This window comes from Sordaria macrospora, chromosome 6, assembly GCF_033870435.1.
Source record: "Sordaria macrospora chromosome 6, complete sequence".
Taxonomy (NCBI): Eukaryota; Fungi; Ascomycota; class Sordariomycetes; order Sordariales; family Sordariaceae; genus Sordaria; species Sordaria macrospora.
The window spans coordinates 1,202,392-1,220,693 of record NC_089376.1 but is presented as its reverse complement, the minus strand read 5'-3'; the positions used below and the strand labels follow the sequence as shown (position 1 = coordinate 1,220,693).

The 18,302-nt window shown below is 52.7% G+C and overlaps 7 protein-coding genes across 7 annotated transcripts; 3 read left to right on the top strand and 4 right to left on the bottom strand.

Annotated features, from left to right (window-relative positions):
• SMAC4_12930 (uncharacterized protein) lies at positions 1 to 969 on the bottom strand (the record flags this gene model as incomplete). The annotated part of the gene is made up of 1 exon (XM_066091165.1): positions 1 to 969. The coding sequence occupies one exon, from the start codon at positions 967 to 969 to the stop codon at positions 1 to 3; it is 969 nt and encodes a 322-aa protein (XP_065947427.1).
• A 682-nt stretch (positions 970 to 1,651) lies between these two features.
• Positions 1,652 to 3,739, bottom strand: SMAC4_05670 (uncharacterized protein; the record flags this gene model as incomplete). The annotated part of the gene is made up of 2 exons (XM_003348526.2): positions 1,652 to 2,302; positions 2,366 to 3,739. The coding sequence occupies 2 exons, from the start codon at positions 3,737 to 3,739 to the stop codon at positions 1,652 to 1,654; spliced, it is 2,025 nt and encodes a 674-aa protein (XP_003348574.2).
• Positions 3,740 to 4,873: 1,134 nt separating this feature from the next.
• SMAC4_05671 (uncharacterized protein) lies at positions 4,874 to 6,166 on the top strand (the record flags this gene model as incomplete). The annotated part of the gene is made up of 1 exon (XM_003348527.1): positions 4,874 to 6,166. The coding sequence occupies one exon, from the start codon at positions 4,874 to 4,876 to the stop codon at positions 6,164 to 6,166; it is 1,293 nt and encodes a 430-aa protein (XP_003348575.1).
• Positions 6,167 to 6,745: 579 nt separating this feature from the next.
• On the bottom strand, positions 6,746 to 7,977 carry SMAC4_05672 (uncharacterized protein; the record flags this gene model as incomplete). The annotated part of the gene is made up of 2 exons (XM_003348528.1): positions 6,746 to 7,345; positions 7,561 to 7,977. The coding sequence occupies 2 exons, from the start codon at positions 7,975 to 7,977 to the stop codon at positions 6,746 to 6,748; spliced, it is 1,017 nt and encodes a 338-aa protein (XP_003348576.1).
• A 439-nt stretch (positions 7,978 to 8,416) lies between these two features.
• Positions 8,417 to 9,503, bottom strand: SMAC4_05673 (uncharacterized protein; the record flags this gene model as incomplete). Its single annotated transcript, XM_003348529.1, has 4 exons — positions 8,417 to 8,630; positions 8,685 to 8,785; positions 8,857 to 9,267; positions 9,339 to 9,503. 4 exons carry the CDS (start codon positions 9,501 to 9,503, stop codon positions 8,417 to 8,419), a joined length of 891 nt encoding a protein of 296 aa, XP_003348577.1.
• Positions 9,504 to 12,242: 2,739 nt separating this feature from the next.
• SMAC4_05674 (uncharacterized protein) lies at positions 12,243 to 14,089 on the top strand. Its single transcript, XM_003348530.2, has 3 exons — positions 12,243 to 12,526; positions 12,588 to 12,836; positions 12,941 to 14,089. Exons 1-3 carry the CDS (start codon positions 12,358 to 12,360, stop codon positions 13,942 to 13,944), a joined length of 1,422 nt encoding a protein of 473 aa, XP_003348578.2. The 5' UTR covers positions 12,243 to 12,357; the 3' UTR covers positions 13,945 to 14,089.
• Positions 14,090 to 14,342: 253 nt separating this feature from the next.
• SMAC4_05675 (uncharacterized protein) lies at positions 14,343 to 15,900 on the top strand (the record flags this gene model as incomplete). Its single annotated transcript, XM_003348531.2, has 3 exons — positions 14,343 to 14,751; positions 14,817 to 15,494; positions 15,575 to 15,900. Exons 1-3 carry the CDS (start codon positions 14,490 to 14,492, stop codon positions 15,898 to 15,900), a joined length of 1,266 nt encoding a protein of 421 aa, XP_003348579.2. The 5' UTR covers positions 14,343 to 14,489.
• Between the last annotated feature and the right edge of the window lie 2,402 nt (positions 15,901 to 18,302).

Genomic DNA, 18,302 nt, shown 5'->3' with positions numbered 1-18,302 from the left:
TCATAGGTTGTCCAACGCCCGAATTCTGAGCTCGAACGCAAGCTTCGAGACCCGTATATTCACTGCCACCATCTCAAACGCATGCGGAACTCCAGGGTACAAGTGCAGCTCGACACTGCCGCCAGCCTTGAGCAGTCTCGCACCAAACTCCACGTCTTCGTCTCTGAACAAGTCCAGTTCGCCGCAGTCAATGAACGTTGGTGGCAGTCCTGACAAATCCTCTGCCCTTGCCGGCGCAGCATATGGCGAGATCTTCTTCGCGCCATCCGCGCCCACATACGCGCCCCACGCAACCCGGTTGAAGGCGCCCGTCCACATCAAGTACGGGTTCAATGGATGCTCGTCGGGCCAATACGTCTTATCGTCCAACATTGGGTACGCCAGCACCAGCTTCTTGATGGGCGGCGACACCTCCTCATCACGCGCCTTGAGGGCGACAGCGGCGGCCAGCCCACCGCCGGCGCTCACACCGAAAAGGCCAATGCGTGCCGGATCAACCTGCTCCGAAGCGGCATTGGCATGGAGCCATTCCAGGGCGGCGTAGCAGTCGTCAAAGGGAGCAGGGAAAGGGTGCTCAGGCGCGACGCGATAGTCAGCAGCGTAGAAGGTGATGCCGCTCCCATACGCATAGCGCTTGATATCTTTCGTGAATTGGGCGACGGTGTTTTGGACATAGCCGCCGCCGTGGTGGTAGAGTACTGCGGCACGAGGGCCAGGGGTGGCCGCCGCCGCCGGCGGTGTGAAGCGGTACAGGGTGATCGGGGTGCCGTCCTTGGAAGTGATTTGGTAAGTGGTCTCGATGATGTCAGGGGAGTCGGGGATGCCGGCGAGGATCATCTCGAAACCAGCGCTGTTCTGGCGGAGGGCGGCAACATCCGTGGTGGGAACGGGGGGCGGGAGGGTTGCCTTGAGCGCCATCAAAGGCTGGATGGCCTGGAAATAGTCGGGGTCGAACTTGTTGTCGGCCATCTTGGGTTATGTTGCTGAGGGTGGGTTGGTGTTGAGAACAGTCGTCGGGAAATCCAGAGGACCAACTGAAGCTAGCCACGCCGAAGCTTCTTATACTTTGCGGGCCGTGTCAATCACCCCGCCCGAACTCCGCGATGGTTGCGTTCGTGTCGAAGCCGAACCGATAGCGGTCTGTAAGGTGGGCACGTGGTGGGGTTCGCGGTCGCGGCGGCATTGCAGGGAGGGGATCGTACCGTCCGCGCTATCTGAAACGTGCAGTTAGCGTGTCACGGCCTGAACATTCCATTTGTCAGCCGTAACAGAACTCCAATTTCTGATCGACAACATCATGCTCGGTTGTTCATCTAGGCGACATTAACGATTCACAGCCGTGAGTACCGGCCGCTGTAGCAGTTGATGCCGCGACTGATTGCAGCTATTCACATTAGGATGCTGTAGAGGCTTCTTCGGCCCCAGGGTTGACGATAGACACATGCGTTGCGCCGTGGTCAGCTCCTCTTGTCGACACTTCCGAACACGTCAAGGTCCAATGAAAGTATCCGACCAAATCAAATTTCTCTCATATATCCAAATCTTGCTAAGTCGGTGTACACTCATGACTCCCGTATCCAGGCCCCAGAACGCCTCCCAATGCTTTCCATCCATGTCCTTTATCATCATTTGCCAGTAGTGTGGCATCCTGTTATCGTCCAGCCAACAATGGCCGTGTCTCTCTCTCCTCCTGGTCCTCCTCCTCCACGTCTCTCAAAGCCCTCACGGCGACCCTGGCAACACCTTTCCCCTTGCCCTTCCCCTTGCTTTTCCCCTTACCCTTTGGGCCTTTCCGTCCCACCGCCGCCTCGTCAACCGAATCAGGCCTCTCGGCCTTAACACCAAAGATCAGGAAGACCGTGGCCACCGCACAAAGCACACAAGAAACCATATACGGCAGTCCCCTCCACAAGCCCTCCAATCCCAAACTCCAACCAAAGCTCCAAGCGACCACCGGTCCAGCCATCAAGCTACCCGCAGTATCCATCATGGCGAGCGTGGTGAACAGGATCCCAATCATGTCCGGTTCCACCAAGCTGGCCAGCAAACTCCGAGCAAAGGGATAGAATCCAGAACCGAGGGTATAGAGGGTCAAGGAGACAAAGACGTAGCGGAGCGAGGGCGCCCAGACTAGGACGCCGAAGCAAGCCGTGACGAAGCAGAAGGAGATGCGAGATAGGATTAGGTCCTTGCGCAGGGCGGGCACGTGGAGACGGTGGGTGATGAAGTAGTCGATGCCTGGAAGGAGGATCGTGACGACGAAGAGCTGTGTGAAGGCGCGGAAGGAGTTGAGGAGGTTTGCCTGGGGTTGGGGTTTTGTTAGCATAATGGAAGGAAGGGGAAGGGAGAAGAGAGGAGGACGTACCTGAGCAATGGGGATGTGATACCGTGTGGAAACGAACTGCATCAGCATGACAAGCGACTCGCGAGAGTAATCGGCCACCAAAAAGGCGAGAACCACAAACAAGATGCTGGGGTGGTGGAAGATGTAGGCGAGCGTGTGGGCGGCGTGGCGGTACACTTGGATGGCCGATTTGTTGACGTCTCCATCCTTCTTTGGGTTGACTCCGTTGACGACGGATGCGTGCGTGTCAACTTCGTACTGCTCCTCGTCCTCGTCCTCTCCGTCGCGCATCAACGCCTCCGGATCAGCAACCACTGCAGACCCAGCAGAAGCCCGCTTGAGATGCATCGTCTCGGGCATAGTCGCCGTCAACACCGCACTCGCAACCAAGCACCCAAACCCAAACCCCAAAGGAACCCAAAGCCCCCACTTCCGCATCATGAGCGTGCTAGCAGCCGGACCCAGCAACTCGGCCGTGATCAGCGTCGACAACGCAGCGAAGAAGACGCGACTGCGATTCTCCTCCGTCGTCGCGTCCGTGACGATCATCATGCCCACCGCGCTCGTAACCGTGCTTCCGCCGCCGATGATCAAGAAGTAGGAACTCAGCCAGGTGGCTTTGAGCGATAGCAGGTATGTCCAGCTGCCAATGATCTCTTCGGTGTCGCTGTCACTTACTATGCCTGCGTCAGAGGCGGAAGAGCACCGCCAAGCAATATAGAGAACCCAGCCTGCTGCTAAGACCTGGCCCAGCAAGGACCGGAACAACACCGGACTGCGACCTTTCTTGTCGGCTAACACGCCGTAGTACATGGCTAGCAACAGGCCGGGGATGCCGTCGAAGAAGGTCTGCCACCCGAAAAGCTCGGCGAGAGCGTCTTGCACGGGGGCGATTTTGCATTGCGATTCCGAGGGCGCTTGGCTGGCGAAGTCCACGTTGGTGGTCAGGGAGAGGAGGGCACTTGTGCTGATACTGGTGGTCTCCGTCGTCCCATTATGAATAGCGTAATATTTCCTGCAAATGATATCTTCGAACAAGCGCGTGCGCGGCGCAAAGGATATGACGACGCCCATGGCAGACAAAAAGATCATGAGCTGGATTAGGATGATGGGGGTCCAGTGGGTTCGTTTTTGTTTCTGGTCATTGTTTCCATTCTGGAAATAACCGGATGGCGATGACGGGGCACTGTTGTTGTCGTTGTTGTTGTCATCAGAGGAGGATGAAGAGGATGAAGAGCCGGAGCCGGACCCCGATGACCAGTAAGCTGAGGAAGAAGCGGAAGGACCCTCGAGCGGAGTTGGTGGCATGAAGAGAAGGCTTTGTTGATCAATCTCCGATGCGTCTTCTCGCTCCACATCGTGGATGGTGCTCAGGCGAGCGACGGAGCGAGGCATTGTGGTTGGTTGTGGTGGCCGAAGCCGGTCGTTGTCAGATCTTGAAGGTCACGGTGGTGAGGGTTTTCGGTGGTGGTGGTGGTGGTGGTGGTGGGGGCGAGCGACTTTATCGGGTGAGCATGGTGAGTCGGCTTCAGTCTGGTCTCTCTCCCTCAGATCTTCAAAAGGCGCGTTGAAGGATGAGGATGAGAGCGACTACAAACAGACTGAAGAAGATGAAAAAGATGAAAAAAATGAAAAAAATGAAACACGAAACACGATCAGCCGCGATAAGAGAATTCGGACGGAACGCCGATCAGCACATGCTTACCCTGCTGGGGCTAGGCCGGCGTGTCCGGGTCGCCGGAGCGGATGCCGTTGCGGGGAGTGTTTGGGTTTTTACCTCCACTCGTGATCAGATCAGATCTTGTGATAAAAAACTGATAAGATCTTGTTCTGCACGCTGATTCGATGACAGAGATCAGCCGATGGGGACAAAAGTGACAGGCTCAGCCCTAACCCTGGGGCTCTGCCGTCATATTTTTCTTTTTCGGGGACTGGGGGTGCCCCTGAGTGTTTGTTTACTTTCGTTTGACCCAGGTCCATAATATCGTGGGAATGGAGGAGGAAATGATTTCGTTGTCCAATGGTTTGGGTAAAGATAAGGTCTGTCCTTTCAGCATCGTCGCCAACCACGGAGCTGTCATCTTTCTGAGGACCGTCTCTCAATCCTTGAAGACAAAAGATCGTTTAATGAATTGCCATGTCCGCAGAATATGAACCCAGTTCACAACATGGAATCCATCAGCATTTGATCCAGTAGCCGGACTCTTTGTTGAGGACAAAGGTGATTGTTGACATTGGTCTTCCAATTGTGTAACAATGGAATATTTTCTGACAATCACATTTTGTAGCACGGATCAGTACCCGAGAAGAATCACCCATTGTGTCAAGCATCGCGACGTCTCAGCCAATGCTCAAGACCATGGCTTCGATTTCCAAAACACATCATCAAGCTATCCCGTGAACAATGAGAAGCCGGTTTTCACATAAATCCTGGCATCCCGACCCGTCCGACATGGATGCTGCTGCAGAAACAGATTACCATCGAACACCAAAGAAGGACCACCCTTGACAATAACCGCAAGCATCACCATGAACTCAACCATAGTTCCCTTCTATCCGCAAGCCCCAGGAAGGACATACCTTCGCCGCTCTTCCTTGACCATAGATTCCTTCGCTACCGCCCTTTCCTCCCTCTCGCCTATCGAGGACGACATCGAGCTTCGCCAACTAACATCCGATGTCCCAACGGTACCCACCCCTGACCCTTCGTTGACTCCCCAACTGTCTTCCTTGCTACATGAGACTAACAACGATACGCCAGATTTTGGTTCTTGCATCATCGGAGCATTCAATGCAGACGACATCGAGTATGGCCCAAAAACCCTAGAAGACTTTCTTCGCGGCAACAACGCCGTTCAGAGGGCTATCAACTTCTACCGGTACGTCCAGATGAAGACATTCCCGCTCTGTTTGTCAGTTCTTAAGAACACCCTATCCATGGTGTTTTATGGCTATTTGCTTATCTGGTTTGTAGACTTGCGCGACCATTGGCGTAAACTGCAGCTCGAAGACCTCAAGAGCCGCGAAGGTTGGATTGTTTGGTTGTGCCTTGTCGACGGAAGTTACTGGATTATGACTCTCTACAAGTGGATCCGCGGCATCCGCCGTTTAAACGGCGCTCCGATCGAGAAGCACACCTTCCTAGACGTCGGTGAAGATTTTGATCCATTCATGCCCGGGAAGGCAGATGCGTTCGACTACGTCCTGCTTAGCAGTTTTGCTGTCGCCGTCCATCTTTCGTGTGCTATTCGTATCCTACTTTGGGTCAAGGACTGGATGGCAGGTGGCCCAGCTACCGGTAACCCCCAGAAGGATATCATTGTGGGTTGGCTCTATTTTGCCCTCCTGATGGGACACCTTTTCACGACGCTTACCAGTTCAGTAGTGCACCTCCGTTACGGCGCCCGCTGGGACAACGCACCCAGTCGTGATCCCCGTTCGATTACTCCTCGCGACGATGACGACCATGCTCTGCCCTTGTACGAACTCGACGGGTTGCATCAGCCCCACGATCACCAGGCACGAGGCCTCTACTCGACCCACGAGGCGCATCCTGGTAATAGTCCGTACGGCAACCATGTCAACGGTTTTGGCTCCACCCATGATTTACATCATCAAGAACACAACGGTATCGACATCTGGGAGGGCATTCCTCGTGGCCATTTGTGGTCCCACTCGGTCTCGGGAAATTCTGTCTCTTCCTATTTTTCGATAGGCACCATCGCCACGCAGAATACTTATGACATGTCACCATACGCATCTTGGCGGTGGGAGGGTAAGATGAAGCTCCATGTTACTGACCCCTCGCTTTATTTATTTTAGGGGCGAACACGGTAGAGCGAACTAGGAGGACAGTAACGGTTCTAGGTGAGTTGAACCCCATTCTTTCCCTGGCCGGAGACACACGCTGCTGATGCGAGCGAGCCAAGGAGCTTGAGTTGTACGATAAGGTAGGTGGCATCAGACGATCGATTTGTTTGAGAGGAGAAAGAGACATTGAAAAGCAACAAACATATAGGTGAGAATATAAAAGAAGTTAACCTCCCATACCGTCCACAATGCTCTCGTGATCCAATGACAGCTGACATCAGAACATGTCGAATTCAAGTGTAATCGCCTCGTGGCAAGCCGATAAGGTCGAGTTCCAATCTTACTGGCCGTCACCTTCGTGCATACCACAGATCTAATGGTAGTGTGTTTCTTCCTTTGCCCCCCTTCCTTCGTTCACTTCCGTTGTCTTTATGTTGTTGTCGTTTGTCGATGTTTGCGCCTTTCTCCACTCATTACACACCCGAGCTGGCCTTTGTCGGGATTCGGGGTGAAGTGCGCAAGAGCCGCTAACTGTTCAGGCAGATGAGGATATGCATCGACCACGTAAGTCAACCTAGTGGTACATCATTGTTAGCTTGTCTCTTTCTTCCACGTGTAAACTCGCTGGTTTAAAACGCACCCTTCTTTCAAGAAATCGTCGAAATCCGAATCCGTGTTTGGGTCCTTGAGCCAATTCTTTGCCCACGTGAAGAAGGTTGGTGGAAGTACATCTCCGTGCATCATACAGGCATCATTGAAGAAATTATAATCTCCCTGCTCAAGTGCAGCCCTGAGCACGTTCTCAAGGTCGTTCCCATCGATCATTTTAGGCTTCGACCTAGTACCGGGGCGTTCATTGGACGGGTACCAAAAGTCGTCGCAGAATTCCTTCATGGTATAGAACAATAGCGTTGCACGGTGTCCATCAGACTCCACATAGCTTAGGCTTGCTCTGGCACAGTAACCGATCAAGTATGGGAGAGTTTTGAGAGACGGGTAGAGTTGGATGCCTGATGACAACGAGGATGATGAGGAACCGCGCTCCTCGACAGCTCTGGCAAATCCATGGCGGGAGTCGCGTCTCGGGCCCTCAAAAGGCCGCGCATAGTGGTCGAGAACCGGGCCCGAGTCGAATGGGAATGGCAGGCTATCTTGGATGTCGATGGACTCGAGGGAGTGGAAGTAAGGAAGCTTGCTCAGAAGGTCAGGTACCACGCGGAGGTGAAGCGGGTGAAGATACCTATTGTCGCGACGGGATGGTAGGCGAAATTGGGGCCATGATCTTCCTGGGTATCTAAGCCAACGACCAGCTTCTTGACCGACTCGAGCCTCGGAAGAGTTTAGGGACGAAGAAGATGCAAGCGCCAGCTGTGGTAACATCGGTGACCACAGGGCGGATCATGCACCCATTGACGCGGAGTCGTGATGGTAAGGGCAACATTCATGGTCTGAGCTGCTGATTCATCGTTGAGACCTTTCTCCAGGGCCTTGATGGCAGTGAAGACGGCGGCGATCCGTCGAGTCAAAAGCTCATCGTTCTCCCGCACCTCGTCGGCTGTCTCGCGGCAGCTCAGGTCCTCGTCCTCCAACATGGGAAAGTCTTGTTCGAGGGTGACACGTCGGAGGAAGCGGAATCGGCGGCCGGTGTATCGTCTGAGTACCTTGACGCCGTCATCATCGACGATGCGAACATGGTCAGGCCATAGTCGCTGTTCTACCGGTTCCTGGCAAGCGCGCGAGACGGTCAACAGATTCCAGAGGGTCCCGTAATCATCACACTGACGCACGATTAGATTGATGATCTCTTGTGGAAAGACTGCCATGTTGCTGCCTTTTCTTGCTGATGGTGTCCCTCCCGTCGTGTTGTATTTCGGAGTTCAGCCCCTGGGGAATGTGTAGGATTTATACCTTTGCGTGTCCTGCTATATCCAGTTGATGTGGACGCCTGCCTGTCCTGCGTCACAGCCGCAGCAATAGGGTAGCCCGTACCCCGGCTGTAATGCTGCGGTCCCGGACAACCTACATACCCATATCGTTGCTAGCGGCAGGAACGCAACATTGTTCTTGTCTTCGATGGAGTTGTTTTAAGAATTTCCCATTCAGTCGTTCCACATATCTATCAAGGTCCAATGAAGGTATTATGTTGCGCAGCCGCAGTATTGGACATCGCTTTCATTATCGACTCATCTTCTTGGAACGAGGCATATGAACTTTTACTCCGGGCAGACCTCTTATTGTCTTTCCGTCTCCCAGACAACAGGCTCATGGCCACGAAAGCTCGTCCTCGTCATAGGCTTTAGCCATCTTCTTTACCAGCGGACGGAAGAAGGGGATGCTAGCGGCTATGATAGTGGTGCACACCTCTAGGACCGCAAACATGATCACACATCCCAAGGAATACATCTCGGGTAGCTTTCCCAGTGGAAACAGGTGATCATAATACGCCTTTGTTCTCAAAGCTCCCATCATCGCCGACCTAAGCGAAATATCAGCATTCAGTCGTTCCGTTAAGGCAATTTCTGTCACTTACACAAAGGCCACGCTCGTGGCACAGATGATGCCAATCTTGGTGCTCTGTTTGAGTGGCAAGTTCCAAACGACATAGGCGGGAACAGCCGCCAACGCAAATTCCTAACATGTTCTCTGTTAGCACGAAAAAGCATTGCAGCACGAGTGTCAAGGGGCCATATGACTTCTCTTACCAGGACGGTGGAGTAAATGGACGTGACTAGGCTGATTTTGATGGCAACCCCATTGTCTAGGCACCTGTGATCTGACATTTCTGGATAGCTCCAGCTCCCATCGGGCAGGAAATGGCATTGGTAGTACCCAAAAGTGGAAGCAACAAGCAGGAGGGTGGTGCTGAACACCATCAACATCCAGAGTGCAACCTTTTGCCGACAATTGACGACCAGGCGAATGAGAGTGATGAACCAAGACACTTTGGAGAAAGCAATGGCGTTGATGCCGAAGAGTAGCAGGTTGGAAGTCCAGAAAAGAAGAGCGTGCATCACCTCGGGCTCGACTGCGACCTCTTCCCCTGCCATTATGGCTGTGCCTACGCCGTGCTTGGCCAGCATGAGACCTATGGTGGAGGTTACGACCATGAGGACCTTCAAGGTTTTAATGACGTTAGCAGGTTTGTTTGGTTGGGTTGTTATAATGATCGTTAAGCAGTACGCACCCAAGAGAAGATCAGCACATAATCGTCCAGATAACCCGTGGTAGCCTTCTTGAGCCAACGCCTGCAATAAAGTCTGAGGATGATGAAGACCAGTGCCAGCACCGGGAAAAGAATCATGGTGCCCCACATGGTGAGCACAATGGTTTTGCCTTTCTTGAGCTCCATCTTGGAAGGTCGTTCCCTAAATAAATCCGCAAAAGTCAACGCTGGATATCCGAGATGATGATGTTGTTGACCGGACTCACTATCAAGCAAAGCTCAAGATACTTGGGAGGCAACGAGAGGACGCGTTACTCCATCTTCTTAAACGACCTAGGCTGGTCGGACATAGCCCGAGAGTAGTGTAGGGATTGTCAAGGTTCCAGACATTTCCTGCGACGAGAGAATCAAAGATGTTGAAGCAGATAAAGAGCCAAAACTTCGAAGCTTCTAAAGAATGGATACCGGCAGTTTCCCGAGCCGCACTCATCCCGTTGTTCCAATCGCCATTCAGCAAACCTCCCCTTCCGGAATTCAACCACGTGTTTGCTTCAAGCTTGCATCAATCACGGGACGACGTGTTGCAGAATCGACGGGACGTCCGTCTGATCCACGTTGGCGGTAAGGAAGTTACAAAGTCAGATATATAACTGATGCCTCTACAGGAACGCGAAACGACGACAAGAACGAAGGAATGTATTTACAGCACCGGTAATTGTAAGAAACAGAGACGCAACAGGGCCTTGCTTGTACACGCAACTACCTGAGTCGTCAGCCAAAAGGCAATACCCTGCTCCTGAAATCCTTCTTGTTCCATTGAAGCGTGTTAGGGACTCTGCTAATGGTCAATCACAGACGACGGACATCAGGACGTCCATGTCATTGACCGAAGCCTAGTTGGAGGACGAGCGGCCGTACATAGACTGAACACCACATAGACCGAACACCACACGACATTAGACATTAGACCTTTGGAATGCTCTTATACGCGTCTATGTGTTTTGACTATCCCTATACAGCTCGGATCAAGACGTCGCATGGACAAGACCAGTCACGGCACTCTTGGCATGCCCATGGCCATCCACTCCAGACCTTTCGCTGTCCTCTCTTTTCCATAGCATCATCAATCCACCACAAATCTATCGATCTGCTGTTGTTGTTGCTCGTGATCTCATAATAATCCCATTAGAGTTTGGCCAACGTATCTCTACCTTGTTGCGACCTTCAGGCATATCACAGTTGCGCAATAGCCTTGCTTAACCAAATAAGTGGGTATTGGACAATCCAATTTCCATGTTTGGCTTGCCTATTCTTTCGTCCCTCACCATCCCAAGGTGGACATGTTGTTGCGCATCATCTTTCCTTTTGAGCCCTTCCCGTCTGATCTTCTCCTTTTATAATCCTGCTGCCGAAAAAGATAACCATGCTTGGGCAAGGTTTCGGGATTTCTCCACATGATTTGTGGTATGAATTAACCTGCAAAAGTCACAGCCCGTTGTGGCTTCGGCATCAGCCTGGTTGCCGATGCTACAGATGGTGAGAGCAAATGGCTAATTTGCACACGCTAACCAGAAAGCATAGAAGCAAAACAAAGATAAACAACAGAACAGAGAAAGACGTTGGAAGATATTGCCGATTAAAAGAAAAGCAACAATGAAATGAGACAAATGCACGGAACGACTCTCCGTGCCGAGACAAAGAAAAGCGCTGGCGCCATCAGATATAGGTTAGCGCATTCCCCCTTCCATTCCGAAGCCCATCAAGCCACCATCGTAATTGTTCCGAGCTGATCAACGGTCTTCCCTAGCACTTTTCTTGGCTGGGAAAAATCCACCCTCATTCCACTCGACAACCGATTAATCTCATTCTTTCTCGACAAGAGATTCCGAATGTCAAAGCGTCGTCTTCTTTGTTCGCCATGATAGCCTGGACTCCGCTGGCCCTACCAGCATGGATGTTACCGAGAAGCGAAACCCCTTGGCTAGTCCAAGGACATCGATAGCTTCTGTTCAGCTCCTCCACCTCGTTTCGATCCCGGCACCCCGCATGGATACCAAATTCGTGTTACCATGCAGGGAATTATCGCTTCAAGGTTACTCCCAATAGCGCCACGATATGCCCTGATAGGTCGATTTTCTACGCATTGGTCCTGATCGTCCTGTTTTGGCCGAGCTGGATTCGGTGAGATTCCGGTTGAGTTGACCCAGCGGGATTAGCGAGGTGATCGGCATCTTCCAGAAGCAAAGAGGATGCCTACACGTGTACCGACCACTGTAAGGGATCCTTCGAGAGCCAACCACCTGGCAAACCGCAAGAATGTTAAATGAACGAGTTGGGATGAGCCTCTAATTGAGATGAACACGGCAGGTCTGGGGACCACGCAAACATTTTGCTCGGCGAGGTGCACAAGCAAGCAAGGGCTGGTGCATGCAACGGGCAAAAGGCATGGCGAGCCACATGTTCTTATTGAATGTCGGTCCGAGCATACGTCGCGTGGCGCTCCACCCTTGTGTAAGCCCTCGATAACGAATGTCCAGTATGGAGCAGCTGAATGAATGTTAACAGAGATCTTATGGTCAGGCTGGCCCTGGCTTATCTTGCTTGTTCTTCGCCAATACCTTCGAGAGATCGTCAACACCATCCACCAACGGGAGTGCCTGGTGGCGTCCGCCCTTTGTCTGGATGTCCGAATCCTGCCTAACCCGATCTACGTATTTGCTTGTTTTAGGTTTCCAGCATGACGGTGGTGTGGTCACTGGTCAAGCCATTGCATACCAAGCCAGGTCAAAGCACGGTGCTATTCCGCCCTTTGCCTAGCTGTTTGGGCTAGCCAACCAAGCAAAGACTGCTGACCTGCTATTGTCTGTGCAAGGGCCTAGTACAAAGCTAGTTCGTCCCCCAAACCCGCAGGACCTTTTTTCACTTTCAAATCCTTGACTCCCATACTCCCATACATCTGTTGTTGTTTTTTTTTCGCGGCCGGGGAACCAAACCCACGGGACGATTCATGTTCGAAATATAGCGATTATCCGGCGTGATCATGCAGTTGCCAGGATGGTTGGTCTGGTACAAGAAGCCGGAGTATAGGAACTTCAGAGAATACGCCAACAATGTCAGCTCTGGAAAGAGGTCGCCAAGTCCGGATGCGGGAAGGGAGGGAATGATACCGAGTCGGCTACGGCTTGAGCGTATTCTTCAAAACAAGACATGTAAATTGACTTCCTAGAGTCGCATCAGTGGGATGATATGCTGACAAGGTGGTATCGATAGGCAGCCCAATGTCACTATACGACTTTTACATGTATCTCAAATACATTGAGTTTTCATCCGAGAACCTCGAGTTCTATATCTGGTTCAAGAACTACGAAGAGTCCTACAACAAAGGTCTTGCGTCCCGGTACGACAAGGACGAGGTGTTGGTTAAGACGGCGTCAGAAAGTGGAAGCGTATCGTCGTCTGTCTTCAAGAAGAGCCATTATCACCTCAGTGATGGTGAGGGAGATGGAGACTCTGAGAAGGGTAAGTTAAGCCCCATGTCAGCAAACACAATCCTCCGCACCGTGCACTTTGCAGGTGTTCGGGTGGTTGGTTTCGGAATTCCAAGTTGCTAACAACAGCCACAGCAGCGGGAGATACCCTCCACCGCATCTCGATGCTAATCGCCGTTTCAGCCCCATGCGCCGCCAGCATCGCCCATCCATCCTGCCATCCAGGTGGTCCCTGCGCCCCATCATCCAACCTTGCCTTCCCGACGACAACCTTCTTCCACAACTTCAACAACAGCCGAACCGCCGTCCTGCCGAGCGACCCGACCCCCGACCCCTCCCACCCGGCCAACAAGTCCGGCACCCTGGGCCTCCTGGCCCCTCAGCCGGGTCCCATCCCGCCTTCGGAAATCCAAACCATCATCAACCTCTTCCTCCTGCCGTCGTCACCCAAGGAACTGAATATTCCAATGTCCCTCCGCCGCGCTGCTCTCGACGCACTTGCCGCCACGCCTCAGGGCACCCTACCAGATCCGAAAATCCTCCGACCGATTGCGGACCACGTCTATCATTTGCTTCACTCGTGCTCACACCGAAATTTTGTCAGACTGGGGGTGAGCAACGGAACGTTTGAGACGATTTGCTTCGCTACGTTCTTGGGATTCGTGTCGTTGGCGTTGGGCTTCTTGGTGGTTCTGGTCAGGGCGTTCACGGAAGGTAGGGGCGCAAGGAGCAGGTGGGAGAGTTTCGCCGGCTTTGGGTTCTGGGTGGTGGGTATGAGTTTGGTGTTGAGCGGGTTGAGGGGTAGTTGCTTCTTTCTGTTGCTGTTCTCGAGGAGGCAAAGGCTGCCGTGGGAGAGGTTGAATGATGGGGAGAAAGCGGGATCAAGGGAAGATTTGGAAATCAATGGTGGACAGGAAGAAAATGAGGAAGGTAATGAGACGAAGAGGAGGTCTGTAAGACAAAGGGTAGGGAGGATGATGATCTTTGACAAGAGGTTGAAGGTGCAGGAACGGAGTTTGAGGAGGTTGCAAAGGAAGATTGTGATGCAGAGTATGGTGGGTGGGACGATCTTTGCGGCCTTGTCGTCTGTGGTGTTCATGTTTCTTCCGATTTGGAAAGAGACGGTCTGTGATGACTGATGATGGATGGGTGGTGTCGGGGTTCAAGGTTCTGGTTTTGTTTCTCACGGTTTGGTGTTGTGTTGCCATGAGGAGGATGCTTGTGTTTTTGTCCATATACCCCTAATAGAGCGTCTGTGTTGCCCTTGTCTTGTCTTTAGAGTGCTCCGTCAGCTGTCTCCTTTGATATAGTCTGCGTCGTCATCCACGCCATGTCGATACCATAACACCATGGTTTAGGATCACCGACAGCATCACATCGTGCATATACGCCTTGGCATCGGAACACAACATAACCCCATGGGCTAAGCACAAACAGGGAAGGAGGCGAGTCTATTCCCAGATGAGTCTCCACGGACTTCTAACGGCGGCTGTTCGGGTAGGGATTCCTGGCTGGCCAGTCGGCGGTCGAACGCAACTGTTCCCTCCGCGTTCCTGCATTTCCGAATGGTCGAATGGTCCACCCAGACCCCTGTCGCCTGGTTACTCCGCCAATCATCTTACACCATCTCGTCTTAGCGAAGAGAGGAGTCCCATACCGGTGTTCCGGTCCAGATCTGTGATGCATGTGCAATAATGTATATCTTGACGGTTCCTCTGGTGTTTTTCGAGTTGGTTTGTCGATCATCCTGCGTGCTACCTTCTCTTCAGGACCAACACCACGATCCACCATGGCTGCTCTCAAACTCGGCCTCATGGCTCTGGCCCCAGCGCTAGCTGCCGCTGCTGATATTCCCCTGTGGGGACAATGTGGTGGTATCGGATGGCAGTCTGCCGGCTCAGCTTGTACTTCGGTAGCTACTTGCACGTCATATAACGACTATTACTGTAGGTCAAGCTTGTTGACTCATCAAGATCTCTTCAGACCGTCACCATGACTGACCAGCTTCCAGACCAATGCGTGCCGAAGCCTACCTCCGCTGTGGTCGTCACGACCAGCACCAAGCCGGTCACCGTCTCGGCCACGACCACCAGCAAGGCCAGCACTAGCACAACCTTGTCCACCTCCATCAAGATTTCCAGCACCAGCATCAAGTCTACTAGCTCAAGCTCCGTGCCTGCCCCCTCCGCCACCACCGCCAAGTACTTCATCTCCTTCGGCGACTCCTACTCCCAAACCGGCTTCGACATCAACGGCTCCAAGCCGTCGTCATCCAACCCTCTCGGCAACCCTGCCCTCCCCGGCTGGACTGCCTCAGGCGGGCTCAACTGGGTGGGTTTCCTGGCTTCTCAGCTCAACACCTCCCTTACTTTGTCCTACAACTTTGCTTCGGGCGGAGCCACAACCAACGCCTCGCTCGTCACGCCCTTTGCGCCCACCGTGCTTAGCTTCGTCGACCAGGTTGCCCAGTTTAGTTCCAGCATCGCCAGCCGTCCGGCTTATGCGCCTTGGAACAGCGAGAACAGTCTGTTTGCGGTCTGGATCGGTGTCAATGATGTCGGCAACAGCTGGTGGTTGGGCGAGTCGGAGATGAATGCGTTGTACGGAAAGATTATGGATAGTTACTTCGGACGGCTGCAGGTTCTGTATGAAGCCGGAGCGAGGAACTTTGTGCTTTTGGGCGCTGCTCGTAAGTTTCTTCTTTCATTCTCTTCCTGGGATCTACCTTGGACAAGATCAGTCGGTTGCTAACAAGAAACGCACAAACAGCCATCTACTACACCCCCCTGATGATCGACGAGGGTGCCTCCACCGTCGCTACCCAAAAGGTCGCCATCGCCAAGTACAACTCCCTGCTTGCCTCGCGCCTGGAGGCCTTCCTCGAAGTCAACTGCGATGCCACCGGCAAGCTCGTCGACACCGTGGCGCCCTTTGAGAAGGCCGTCAAGAACCCGACGGCGTATGGTGCGCCGGATGCTACCTGCTACAACGAGGATGGCGTGAGCTGCTTGTGGTTTAATAACTACCACCCTGGTGTGCAGATCCAGAAGTTGGTTGCGCAGGCGGTCAAGAGCGCTTTTGCTGGTTTCTTCTAGGGTCGTGAATTGAAGGTTGGGGGTGGTCGGATGTAGTGGTGATGCGGACGGCGTCGAGGTCGTCAAGGCATGTTGGTCGCGGGATGAGGTCTGTCTGGCTGCAGTGTTAGCCGCGAGTGTATATAGGATTGAAATCGAGTTTGTACGTACCAAAACTCTTCTGATCCCTCTTCACCCACTTATCAGTTGAGCATCGCAAATTGCCGTGTCAACGCGAGTGCAGAACGCGAGTGTCGCAGGTGGGATACGAAAACGCAAGATAGGCTTGATCTGCGGAAAGAACGGACACGGAACTCAGCCCAGGGCGGCCGATATGGCAAGGAAGGAGAGTGCCGGTAAATATGCACCAAAGCATAACCGACCGGACCGGCATCACGACCTTGGAACGGGGTTGATAAAGGGTCTCAAGTTAGTATATTTTAACAAAAGACAACTGGCAGTGTGGTCGAGCGGTGCGGTGCGCTCAGCCTAAAACTCAGCTTGTGAGGGGTTGCGCATTTCACGGCCGCAAGGACCCCTGGAAGGGCCTAAAGCACCTTAAGTGGTGTCTTGGGTCCTCTAAGATACCAGGCTCTCCAGTGGAAGTAACGGCTACGATGGCGTCTTCGGGCTACGCAAATAGGGCTCTTCTACTCCCTTCCACTACGTCGTGACGTTCGCCGTTTGATCGCTGCTCTTGTCCTCTTTTTTGTACACTTTTCCGCTCTCTCTTAAGAGCGGTTGTTGAATGAATAACTTTTTGTTTGGTTTCTAATGCCGTTTAGAGATCAAGCGGATGACGACAATGAAGCTATCGCCATATCTTGGCGTCGTTTTGCTTATTTGCGTTCTCTTAGCTGCTATCCCTGTCCATGTCGTCGATCGGTGGGTTCATCAGAGTCGTCGACAACCACATCCTTGCTCATCAACCATCGTTGTCAGTCTGAGTTCGTTGAGAACACAACATCAATTTTCACGAGCAACTTCGTGACATTCGTTCGTTAATGACAGCGCGGTTCTAGCTTCGTTTGGCAAGAATGTAATCGCGCTCCATCTCCTATGGTGTTTCCGTCTTTCCGAATGGGCGTTGCACACCCTGTTCCGTGAAATCAGGGTTGTCGCCGAAGGCGGGTGCATGCTCCGCACCTTGTTTGTTTAATCCGGCTGCATAAAACTGCACCGTGGACCTTCTGGAGGAGAAGAAAGCTTTTTTCTGCAAGACCATGCAGAAAGAAAAGGACAGAGAGTGGTTAAGGCAGTTGAGCACCACCGCCATGGTTTGGCTCAGTTGATTCCAGCTTGTGGGGACTGCATCGGACATCCGTCGCCCTCAATTCTCTTTTTCTGGCGGGCATCAAACCATCAACTCAGCCATATATCCAAGCTTTGCATTCCTTTCCTTTAGAGATCTATATCTCGGGCCGTTCTCCTCTTCCTGCATCTCTCGCACCTTCTTCCCTTTTCGTTGCTCACCACTCCCTGCTCTTCTGACCATCCGAAACATCCACCATCGTCAACACAAACAGCAGCAAGATCCCAACCATTCCACCAAACAAACAGTTAATCAACATCATCGTTTCTGGACTCGAACGTTTTTAAGTGCAGATTTACCATTGCAACCTAAACATCACCTCGCTTACACTTTATCAGCAACCATGCTAACCTATAACTCCATCGTATCAGATCCGACTTCCCACGAATCTGCTTCGTCACCCAAACGCACGCACAAAATTACTAGGCAACAGATTAACAACAACTCACCAACACCATGGCAGGTGCGTATGTGGCCGGCATGGTGCTGGTGTGACAAGGGCAGAGTATGGGCTTGGAACAGTAGTTCAATTCAGCTGATAATTAACTTTGGTCTGGAAGGCCTTGTTGATCCTTTCAACCCTCAAGACGAGGGCTGAGTTCCCAGGCCTTCTTATACAAAGAGGTTTGGTGCGTACTGAGGTACGTACCGAGCCTTGTTGCTTGAGGCCTCAGGGTATCTATATAGCGATCTTCATACATGTGGATCTTCCTGAGTGCCCTCCACCATTCTACTTCCTTCTTCTGGCGCCCGTCCTCGTTCGGTCGCTCTGCTTCTTGCTCGGTTGCTGTGATCGCTTCTGTGATGACTGGGGATTGCCTCATCTCGCTTACTAGCGTCGTCGGTAGTTCGATGGTTGGCTCGCTAGCCTGATGGCATCGAGAGGGGCTTAGGTAAACAATGCCGGTGGCTGAGGGTCTGGTCAAAGTGAGGTTGAGCCTCGCGACCTACGGCCGCCGGGCATTCATAAGGCTGACGTCAGGCATTGAGACTCTGCTAAGCTTCGGCAACCCTAACCCAGAACTGTGGGCAAATGTCCGTGTGACAGCTGGCCTCCTCCTCCTCCTCCTCCTCCTCCTCATTGTCCTCTTCAACCACGACGTCAACTTCC